At 34.1% G+C, this 11,973-nt stretch overlaps 2 protein-coding genes across 3 annotated transcripts; both read left to right on the plus strand.

Annotated features, from left to right (window-relative positions):
• The first annotated feature begins 47 nt into the window (after nt 1-47).
• LOC103857110 lies at nt 48-4,737 on the plus strand. The gene is made up of 13 exons (XM_009134263.3): nt 48-482; nt 1,338-1,548; nt 1,633-1,668; nt 1,763-1,859; nt 1,941-1,983; nt 2,052-2,140; nt 2,219-2,283; nt 2,364-2,857; nt 2,933-3,706; nt 3,795-3,930; nt 4,018-4,086; nt 4,180-4,308; nt 4,390-4,737. Exons 1-13 carry the CDS (start codon nt 268-270, stop codon nt 4,501-4,503), a joined length of 2,472 nt encoding a protein of 823 aa, XP_009132511.1. The 5' UTR covers nt 48-267; the 3' UTR covers nt 4,504-4,737.
• Nucleotides 4,738-5,053: 316 nt separating this feature from the next.
• LOC103857111 (probable membrane-associated kinase regulator 5) lies at nt 5,054-11,131 on the plus strand. 2 transcript variants are annotated; one of them, XM_033287211.1, is made up of 2 exons: nt 5,054-9,126; nt 9,807-11,131. In XM_033287211.1, exon 1 carries the CDS (start codon nt 8,243-8,245, stop codon nt 9,104-9,106), a length of 864 nt encoding a protein of 287 aa, XP_033143102.1. In that variant the 5' UTR covers nt 5,054-8,242; the 3' UTR covers nt 9,107-9,126; nt 9,807-11,131. The 2 variants fall into 2 exon arrangements, with proteins under 2 accessions (XP_033143102.1, XP_009132512.1); XM_009134264.3 differs by having other exon boundaries at nt 5,054-9,089; nt 9,864-10,204.
• Nucleotides 11,132-11,973: the final 842 nt, after the last annotated feature.

Consider the following 11,973-nt stretch of genomic DNA (forward strand, 5'->3'; position numbering starts at 1 on the left):
TCTGAGTTTGCTTTTTCCCGGGAAAGGGTTAACGTCCATAAGACTAACCCAAACGTCGCTATAAATAGAGACACATCTTCTTCTTCTCCTCCATCGTCCAACCACCAAAAATCTTTTTTTACCCCAAACCCAAAAAATAAACTCTTCCATTTTCAGACAAAACCCAAAAAAGATAAACTCTTTATTGTCTTACCTTGGAATGCACGTTGAGCTCCTTTTAGATCGTGTGATTTAGCAACGAGGGTTTTGCTCTGATCGGTGAGAAAAATGGAGCAGAAGAGCGTGTTGCTGTCAGCTTTAGGAGTTGGTGTTGGCTTAGGGATTGGGTTGGCATCGGGTCAGAGTTTGGGTAGATGGGCAAACGGGCCGGGTTCTGTAGAAGATGATCTCACAGGAGAACAGATTGAGCAAGAGCTGGTGAGACAAATTATTGATGGAAGAGAGAGTACTGTCACCTTCGATGAGTTTCCGTATTTCTTAAGGTATCTTCAAATTTAGCTCTCTTTTTATTGTTCTTTGTGTGTTTCATATTTGATTATGATAAAAAGAATCTTGAGTTCAGTCCAAGATTCAATGCTTTTCTAGGGAATTTCAGATCTATGGAGTTGAGATAAAGAGTGTGCTTGAAATATGCCAACTTGGCAAGTTGATTGTAATTTACATCTTCTTTGGAAAAAGATTCAATATTTTTATACTGAAAAAAGACATAATATTGGCTAATAAAAAAATGATTGAATCTTTGGAAAAATGATGATTTTTTTTCACTAAGAACTTATTGGTTTGATTTAGCATCTTTTTATCGGTGGTGAAAGGATCTTTGAATCTCTGGGTATCTAGGTTCAAAGAATGATAGAGATGTGAAATTCTGGGAATTAAAAAGTTTGCTTTTTCATTTTTCCAAGAAAAATATTTAGAAAGGGAAAAAAAAAAGAAAATGATGGAAAGTGGGGTAGGTTAGTTGCACAACAAGCATGTGGATGATTTGGCAAAGGAAGACAGAGAGAGACAGCAAAGAAAAATAGAAAGATTCTTACATGTGATTCTACTAATTTAGTTTATCAATTTCCATTAATTCTTTTATATTTTCTGCTAACATTGTTTTTGGATTCACTTCTCCATAATCAAACAAGGTTTTGTATGCTTTTCAAGAAATGTAATAAGTTTTTTAATATCAAGAATCAGTTCAGTTATAGAATTATCTCTCTTATGATAAGATTTGAAAATATATTCTAATCTGTGAAACCTAAACGTTTTCATTTGGCTTATATTCATGTTCCTGGTAATAAGATGAAGACAGTTTATAACTCATTTAAGATATGTTTATTTTTGTATGGCAGTGAGAGGACTAGAGTGTTATTGACAAGTTCAGCTTACGTTCATCTAAAAGAGTCTGATATATCGAAGCATACTCGGAACCTTGCACCTGCAAGTAAAGCCATTCTACTCTCTGGTCCTGCGGAGTTCTATCAGCAAATGCTTGCCAAAGCTTTGTCTCATTACTGTGAATCAAAGCTATTGCTGTTAGATATAACTGATTTCTCTATCAAGGTAAGCCAACCAATCGAATGCAAATAGTTTTCTAATCTCTCATAAGTCCTAAGCTTTCTCTATTATATATTTTTGTTGAAACAGATACAAAGTAAATATGGATGCACCAAGAAGGAACCTGTAAGTTACTTCTAGTCCTATCTTTTTTTTTTTTTGTTATGCTGATTGTTTCAGAGAAATTGACTCTGTTTTTCCTCTGTTTCTTGGTTTATAGTTTCACAAGAGGTCTATTTCTGAGTTAACATTAGACAAAGTGTCTAGTTTAATGGGTTCCTTCTCGATGCTCTCTCAACGCGAAGTTGATCCAAGAGGTAAAAAACACAACAGAAGCTCTCTACTCTGTCTTTCATTCAAACACGAGCTAAAGAGTTAAAATTCTTGTAAAATATTAGGGACATTGCGTCGACACACCAGTGGTAATGATCTTAAATCAAGGTTTGTCTCTGTTTCCTTACAGTTACTTTTATCGGTCTTCGTGAGCTCACTAGTTTCTATAAATGCAGGAGCATAGAGACCTCAAACCGTCCTCCAAAACACAAGAGATATGCTTCTGCTGCTCCTGATATCAGTAGTAGCATTTCCTCTGTTTCAGGTTTGGAAACTCTTTATCATTACATCTTCAAGTTCTTACATCCCTCTGCTTCAGTATGCCTTTTTAATGGCTTTATAGGTTGTAACAAACGCAGCACAAATCTATGTTTCGACGAGAAACTTTTCCTGCAATCACTTTACAAGGTATAACACACACAAACTCTTTCACAAGTATTCAAACTATTTTCGACGATTTTTCCACAGTTGTTGTCTTTCTCTGGCAGGTTTTGGTCTCCGTATCAGCAACAACTCCGCTAATAGTATACCTCAGGGACGTTGAGAAGCTTCTTGAGTCGGAAAGATTCTACAAGCTGTTCCAAAGACTCTTGAACAAGCTCTCTGGTCCAGTCTTGATTCTTGGCTCTAGAGTATTAGAACCAGAAGATGATTGCCAAGAAGTAAGCGAAAGGACATCCTCTCTCTTTCCTTACAACATTGAGATCAAACCACCGGAGGATGAGTCTCAGCTCATGAGCTGGAAAAGTCGTTTAGAAGATGACATGAAGATGATTCAGTTCCAAGACAACAAGAACCACATCGCAGAGGTTCTTGCTGCTAATGACATTGAATGCGACGACTTAGCTTCCATATGCCACGCGGATACAATGTGTTTGAGTAACCACATTGATGAAGTTGTGGTTTCTGCTATCACTTATCATTTGATACACACCAAAGAGCCTGAATACAGAAACGGAAAGCTTGTTATATCTTCCAAAAGGTAAGTTACTATAATGGGTTTATTACATTTTTTGCAACTGCTTATTAAACTGATCTACATGATGTTTGCAAACAGCTTGTCTCATGGACTAAGTATATTTCAAGAAGGTGGAAGCAGATCACTTGAGCTAGACACAAACACTGACTATAAGCGTAAAGGAGGAGAAGTATGTTCAAAGAGTGAGTCCAAACCTGAATCATCTGGTCCTGAAAACAAAAACGAGTTGGAGAAATCACTTCCTTCAAACAAGAATGATAATCCATCACCTCCAAAAGCGCCTGAGGTTGTTCCTGACAATGAGTTCGAGAAGCGGATAAGACCAGAGGTTATACCAGCAAATGAGATTGGCGTGACATTTGCAGATATTGGTTCTTTAGACGAAACAAAAGATTCACTTCAAGAGCTTGTAATGCTTCCACTTAGAAGACCTGATCTCTTCAAAGGCGGTCTTCTCAAGCCATGCAGAGGGATACTTCTGTTTGGTCCTCCTGGTACTGGCAAAACTATGCTTGCTAAAGCAATTGCAAATGAAGCTGGAGCTAGTTTCATCAATGTCTCAATGTCTACAATCACTTCTAAATGGTTTGGAGAAGATGAGAAGAACGTGAGAGCTTTGTTTACTTTAGCAGCTAAAGTATCACCAACGATTATATTTGTGGATGAAGTTGATAGTATGTTGGGGCAAAGAACAAGAGTAGGAGAGCATGAAGCTATGAGGAAGATCAAGAATGAGTTTATGACGCATTGGGATGGGCTTATGACCAAACCTGGTGAAAGGATTCTGGTTCTTGCAGCCACAAACAGACCCTTTGATCTTGATGAAGCTATCATTAGGAGGTTTGAGAGGAGGTAGTACTATAAGTAAAAATGCAAAATCTCTATAATCATTCTTGATGAATATATTATTGTGACTGACTTTTTGTTTTGGGAATAACAGAATAATGGTGGGACTTCCTTCGATTGAGAGCAGGGAGAAGATCTTGAGAACTTTGTTGTCTAAGGAGAAGACAGATGAACTTGATTTTCATGAGCTTGGACAGATGACAGAAGGCTACAGTGGAAGTGATCTAAAGGTTTTTTTTTTTTTGACATCTCTAACCAAAACTCAAAAGTCTTGTATCAAATGGAAACTGACTGTTTGTTAACCATTTGTGCAACAGAACTTATGCATCACAGCTGCATACAGACCGGTTAGAGAGCTAATTCAACAGGAGAGATTGAAAGATCAGGTAAAAAGAGTAGAAGACTCTCTCTCTCTCTCTCTCGTGGTCTTTATTGATTGAACTCTCTACTGAATTTTGACAATATCTTGGTGGTTTTAGGAGAGGAAAAAGAGGGAAGAAGCAGGAAAAGGCACGGAAGAGACAAAAGAAGAAGAAGAAGCTTCAGAGGAGAGAGAGATTGTTTTGAGACCTTTGAACATGGAAGACATGAGAAAAGCTAAAAACCAGGTCAAATATCTTATCTCACTTTCATAAGAAAAGGCAATAACATAAACAAACCCTAACTAAGATATGTTGTGTGTTTTGCAGGTAGGGGCGAGTTTTGCATCAGAAGGATCTGGAATGAATGAGCTGAAACAATGGAATGATTTGTATGGAGAAGGAGGCTCAAGGAAAAAGGAACAGCTCACTTACTTCCTCTGAAAACTACTAAACCCTAAAATTGTGATTGTATGTTGCTTGGTGCACAAGGTATCAAACTGATCCGTTTGGTCTTTGGCAAATCAAAAACAGAGAATCTTGTTTTTTACTTGTTAGGCTATTCCATTAAGCCCATCTTCTTCTCTTTCTTATTTTGGGTTCTTAAATTTTTCCTTAAAACTGTGATATTTTTCTTTATGTTCATATTTATGTCATTGTGAAAGTGTAGTTTATGAATGTGGTAAACATATTTACATAAATATCTGCCTGCTTGGTCTTTTTTGCTTGTAGTTAATGTATGTAGCAAACTTACACCTTCGTAGTCTTGATTGATATTCTGAAAATTAAATTTCTACTCCAAAATGTTAAACTGGAATTTAACTGAAGATTCCATATGTCAAAGGTTTAAATGGTAGGATCACCCGCTTGCTTTCAATGAACTGAGTTCCAAGTTATGTATTGAACAATATTTGGTAACCAGCGGAGAATATGATCCTGGGACGAGGGGACATTAACTACCACAATCCTTGATTAGCACGCTTCCAAATAGTTTTAGAGTAGGTGCAATAAAAATTACAGATGATAGTAGGACTCGTTTGTTGAGCAACATAACAAGCAAATAGGTTCCACATCCAGCCCCCAAGCCAACAACAATCAAGAAATGGATCTCTGTTCAGTAAAAATAGTTACTCTGAAACTGAGTGATTCGGAATATATAACTATACTTTATGCCAAATTAATGGACCAAGTAACATAAGGCTTTGAAATGCGCATTGCAATCCAAAACTCTTTAGAACAGAATTTCCTGAACACTCTGTGGTTAATTGACCTAATGGGAATATCACTAGCATGCCAAAGTTGAACCGTAGTGATGAAAGAGAGAAGATGTAGCCTGTGTGACGGATAATGAGGAACTTGAGTAAGCAAAAAGGGTAAATAAATGCAAGTCTACGCAATGTTCATTATGTACATATTATATATAACCTAATGATATTTAGTCGTGGAAACCATTATTATTGTGTTTCAATTTTATGACGCAGAGTATTTTTTAAGGTAATAGCCAACGTTATATTATTTGTTCAAATTTTATTTATTGATTTATCTACTTTTTAGCCCAATTCGTTCAATACCTAATAAAGATAGATGTAATGATGCATAGTGCATACACAAATTCCATGACAAATGCGTGGATTTAGTTATTCACGTGTAGGCATATCTTTTGTGTTATATTCTATGTCATTTTTAGGTATAAACACTTTAGTCGGTATAGCTCAACGCTTTCCTTAGAATCCTTATTCTATTTTTGTCACCAACTATTATATAGTTTAAGAGTTAACTACAGCAAAATATAAACCAAGTGCTAAAGAAAATTACGTTTAGTTATAGACAAAAAAAAAAGCAATCTGATGGAACTAGTCAAGTATGGAACGAAGGGAACTGGATTATTTTGCTTTGTTGGTTCATAATCATACGTTGCTGCAGTGAAAACAAGAATACGAGAACAAGAATGGGATCTTAAAATTGAACCCAAAAACATTTAAAAACAAAGCTGATAAGTATAAAACATTGTTAGGCTAATCAATAACTTATTAAAAATAATATTTTGATTCTCATTTGTGTTAAAGTTAAAATAACATTTGTTGAACAAAAAAAGTTACAAAGCAAACCGTTCTTTAGACTTTTTTTTTTGTGCACACCGTTCTTTAGACTTTAAAGTGAAAGAAGGTCGAAATTTTTGAAATTCACAAAAGAAACAGCTTTTGAAGTCAAAGCTTTTGAGGTTAAAACCTTTGTCTAAAGACTAAATGTATAAACACATACACAATAAACAACGTATTCTTTCATAGTAGAGACAAAAGGAAAATTGAACTATGTAATGGACCAAATATACTTTTGTCATGGAACTCATCTTTTAACAAAAAAGGTAAGAACGTCAGGGAGCCGAACTATTCTTCATTTTCTAAGTAAATACGTATTTGTCATTTTTATTAATTAACTTCCATGTAACCATGTTATTCGTTTTTCTTCTTCTTCTTTTTTTTTAATAACAAACTTTCTATTTAATTGCAAGTAATTACCATTACAGCTATGACAAAGTCATACAGTTTTTAAAAGTAGAGATAAGCGCGAGCTAATTAGCTGATGTTTAGAAGCAATACAAGTTCCAACAAAGAAGAATGTATAGAGTAAGGACCGAGAGTTCCCAAACTCAAGTACTTGGAGATTCCAAGTTCATAACGTCAAAGACGAAATTATCCACGCCCACCACTTTACCTCGACCGCGATTACCCCGTCCACGAGTTAGAGGATGCGTTCTTTTTGCTACCTTAGGATATGAGTTCGTGGGGTTCTATCAATGCCCTCAAACAATTATAGCCAAAACATGTATTATGTTTTCGTTGTTATAGTTAATTATGTTTCAAAGTTTTTACATTAATCCAAAATTTGATCAAACTAGTGACAATTCTGACATGATATTAGTATTTACTACTAACGTATAGTTGCATTTAAAATAATAATACTGACAAAAAATTATTGAGTTGTTAAGAAATTTGCTTTCCAATTATGTAGCTTTTGGATAATATCTTGTAAGATTAAAAAAAAAAGGATCGAGCTCACATATAAGTATACTGTATACATATAATAAAAGTTTTAAGAAATGAGAAATTAGTCAATGAAGAAAAAAAAAGTCGCTGGATAGGGATGGTAATCGCATTGGTTATACTTTTATTTGCTTGAATCTTCTAAGATTACAGCTGGACTAGGATTTGGATATTGAAGACTTGGCGGTTGCTTATTTATGTTTCGTCTACAGCTTTGGACAAAGGTTTTAGATTCCTGAACATGTTCTTGAAATCTTGCGACCATGCCCCCCCTAAGCATCTCACAGGAATTTGCAAATTGTTTTGTAATTCCTTTGATCCTATCATGTTGTTATATGTTTTCATGTTTTAGCCTTGGTGTGGCTGTGTTTCTTTGCTTCCATATTGTTCTCGTTTGGAATTTCTCCTATATGGAATGTAGCCATCTTAGCAATAATGCAATCGTTTGGCCGGTGCACACAAAAAGGGGAGGGATTTAAATTAAAAAACTGAAATTCTCCAAATCATCAATCCAATAAGCCATCATTAATTATCACTAGTATATTTTTTGTTATGTTTTTTTTTGGCTAATGTACTTCTGTCCATATTATTGTGGTTAACCAAGTTTTTCCAATATTTTAAGCTCTTCGTATTTGGTTCGTCTGCTCTTATTTCCAAGTATAACTCATTGTTTTTGAGATGTAAATATTGTTATTTGACAGCAAAAAACAACAAACAAAATAAAGCACTTTAGCTTACAAAAGCTACTACTACCATATGTGTGTTGTGCTTATAATGATAAACAAATGAAGACAATAGATGGAACAAATGTTTTAGCATGTGCATGTGAAAATAAAAATAATAAAGCAAAAGTGAAAAAGAAAAAGAAAAATAAAAGAAGTAAAGAAAGGAACGGTAATAAAAAGAAGAGAAATTTCACTATTCAAAAAAAAACAAAATTCATCTTAAATGCCATTTTCATTTATCTTTTTTCTCCCTTTACAAATATTTTTTTAATAAAAAGATAATTTCGAAAAGCTCAGCTTCTCTTTCTTCTTCCTTTAAAACTCTTACGTGCCCATTCCGTTGACAAAAGCCAAGCTCTTACTATCTCTCTTGCTTCTCTCTCTCTCTCTCGTTCTCTCACTCTCTCTCTCTAAATGGAAGCTCTCACCTTTATGAAATTCTGGCTAACGAACACCACCGTCAATAAACCCCGCCGTGAAACCAGAATCTCAGAATCCGCCGTTAGATCCTCCGCCGCACTAGAAGATTCCGAAGTTGATCTCAGCGAGGGAGATGATTCCTTCTTCGAGCTCGAGATCTCTCTCTCAGATTTCTCCTTACATAAAAACAAAACCCCTGAAGAGAGAGAAGTAAAACAGACAACGTTTTCTCTCTCTAAGAGCAAAGTCATCCCTTTCGTCGAACCCACTTCAAAACCTCAGTCTCCGACAACTCCACTAAACTCCGGTCGAAAGTTTCGTGCTTTCTCCTTCAAGAAGAAAGAAAACAACAGAAGCCTCAACGTAATGTTCAAAACAGAAGACCAAACAACAACAACAACAACAAGCTTCGGAAAAACGACGACCACTGCGACGTCACAGCTCAAACCCGACACGATGTTCTCCGAGGACTCTGTTTCCTCTGTTTCTTCCTCAAAGAGATTCTTTGACCTCATAAAGCCTTTATACAACAAAACAACCAAGAAACAGAGCGTCAACAGTGTATCCACATCTCCGGCGTCTTCACCGGCGACGGCGAGGGAGAAACAGAGAAATAGTAAACCGTCAGGGATTCGAAGACAGCTTGGGAAGAGCAGGTCGGCGTCTGCGACTTTGTCTCCGGCGAAGAGAGTCGACGAGTCTTTACAGGTGCAACAAGATGGGATTCAAAGTGCCATTCTCCACTGCAAGAAATCGTTTCAAGGGTCAGAATCTTCTATGTTGTCGCGATCTTGCAGTGAATCTTACTCGCAAGAGAAGCTCAGTACTTCGTCGTCTGAAGGTAAATTACAATTCTAATATTTGGATTATTTTATTTAGTTTAAGACTACGTTGCACGGAAGCTTCATCGGAGGTCCGCTTCCCGCTTCGGAACCGGAATCGGAATCGGAACCTTGTGGAAGCTTGCGGAATCTCGCTTCCAAAACGTTTCTAAAATATTCTCTTTAAAAACCTGTTGGAAGCTTACGATTCCGTTTTGGAATCACGCTTCTGTTTTTAAAAAAATACAATGTATATCAATAAAATATAAAACCATAGTTTTAATCTATATAAAATAAAAAAATTAATAGTAATGAATATTGAGTTATAAATATACAAATATCAAAAATAATACTATAAATTATTTTTATACATTGAGATTTTTTATTAAAGATATAGCACATATTGAAACATATTGTGTCAATTATTTATGAAGTATTAAAAATAATTAATATAATATTTTTTGTAAACTTAATTTATGTGTATTTTACAGTTTTAATTCAAAATCATTTCAAAATTATTATAAATGAATAAATGTTTTATTTCAAATTTAAATCATATAATTTTTAGTCCTAATTTTTTTAAAAAATTTACATATATATATATATATATATATATATTTATATATGGATATACGCTTCCAATACGTACCCGCTTCCTAATATTTTAAAAAATCTCGCTTCTGCGCTTCATTACGCTTCCGCTTCCACGTACCCGCTTCCGTTTCCATGTAACATAGGTTTAAGATAAATATCCGAAAATGCGAATTAAAATTCTTATGTTTTTTTTATTGTAGATTCGTATTTGTTTTCAAGATTATCAAGCGAATCAATGTCGGAAAAATCATTCGATAGCCTGGTTTCAATCAAGGAACAAAGGGAGAAGATTAGCCATTAGTTTTTTTTTTTTTTGTAATGAGAAGACAAGATTTTAGTTTCTTTTGAAAAATTAGTTTAAAATAGCGATGAAGATGGAAGATAGAAAAATCTTGTTGTAGGATCAGTAATGTTTCAGATTAGTGATGGGTCTTATTTTTGGCTTTGTGTAGTGACGGATCATTATGTGAATCCTGACACCTAGAGAATTGAAAAATTAAATATTATATATATTTATTACATAACTCTGTCGTCTTCGTCTGTCACACAGTAATGAGCTAAAAATATTTCTTGTAGAAAATTGTTGCTTTGAGCTTTTGATCAATATAGGATATGAGAGTATTATTAGGTATAAAAAGAATTTTGTTTATAGAGTGGATACTGAACACTGCGTTCAGTATATATAAAGTACAGTGCAATGAAATGAACATTCGCATGTTGATATATGATTATGTATTTTGGCATAATTGCCACAATAATATAAGAATTCAGAGTAATACAGAATTTGTATGTCCCTGGTAGATATTACTTGCTAAATATTCCTTTTTAAATTTTAAGCAAAAAAGTTCTTGTTTACTATTTTAAAATAAAAATTAAATTACAAGATTAATTACAAAGAAATATTAAAACTATTGTAAACTTTCCTCACTTGTGCATTTGGAAGTGACTTGACAGTCAGTGGTCCACCGCCCACTTTCCAAGAAAATATATATGAAATCTGACGGCACTGCTAATATTCATCATCTTTGACCTCTATATGGAGTAGTATAATTTTGTCTGTATATCTATTAGGGTGCTATCTTCAATCCGTCATCATTCACTTCACACAATCCATTAATCTATACAGTAAAATCGAAGTTCGAATATATTTTGTCACCTACATCCTCGAAGTAATACTCCAGCTCTTAATTCATCCATATTTTTGCTCCATTTATTTATTTTTTTTTTACCAAATTTTGCCTCCATTTATAAGCTTTAGATTTTGAGGGGAAATTGGGCTGAGGGGCAATTGGGCAAAAGCACGATGAATGTTTTCATTTGTTCATCAGTTTATTTTTTGTTATTTTTTTATTTTAGCTGCATTCATCAGTTTATTATGTTTCCCTATGTGAACTACATTTCAACTATTGATATAGACTTTGAGTACAGAGTCAACTTATTTGTTAAATTATGTGGAATGCATTCCTTTCTTGACTAGAGTAGTATTTTTTGGATTGATTAGAGCACCATTATCAGTAAAACTGTGTAAGGAGTTCTAAAAGAAAAAAAAAATCATTATTTTAAATATATGATTATATGTTTATTTTTAGAGTATGTTTAAAAATTAACAGACTGACACCTGTGTTTTTAGTATATCACAGATTCTTAAAAGTTTAGTTTTTAAAATTTTTAGGCTTTCTCTTTCATGTATTTATTATTTTATCTTTTTTTTTAATTATAAGAATTTCTACTACAATTTTTTGTTGGAAGTGCTCTTACATGACCGAACTAACAACCTAAACGAGTGACAATGTGACATATACTATATATTTTTAAGTTATTGTTTAAGGATATTAGAAAATCATGCAAGTTAGAGTTTCTGATCCCACCACAACAACCGACCAGAGTTACCTAACAAAGTTCGAACACAAACTTTAAAAAGTCCAAAAAATAACAATTTTCTTTCTTCAAACGTAAACAAGGGAGTATAAAATAGTTATCCAATTAATGGATGTAAAACCAGAAACACATGAGACGACAAGAATTGACTAGCTTTGACAATGTGTCTAGTTGAAACATGTTATTAACCCATTTTTTGTTCAATAAACATTTTACTAATATACATCAAACTAATTGGCCATTTGCAACAAAATTCAGTGGGTTTTAGATTGCTGGTTAGGGTTTTAACTTTTCTTGAATATTGGCATACAAATATCCATTTCCATTTAAATAGTAAATATGTCCATTTCCGTAAATAGTTCTCTGCTTTAACTCACATCATATTGTCTATTAGGAATTCATTTGTTTTGGGTTTTTAACTTTTTGGGAACA

The sequence above is a fragment of the Brassica rapa genome, chromosome A03 (genome assembly GCF_000309985.2).
Source record: "Brassica rapa cultivar Chiifu-401-42 chromosome A03, CAAS_Brap_v3.01, whole genome shotgun sequence".
In the NCBI taxonomy this organism is placed as follows: domain Eukaryota; kingdom Viridiplantae; phylum Streptophyta; class Magnoliopsida; order Brassicales; family Brassicaceae; genus Brassica; species Brassica rapa.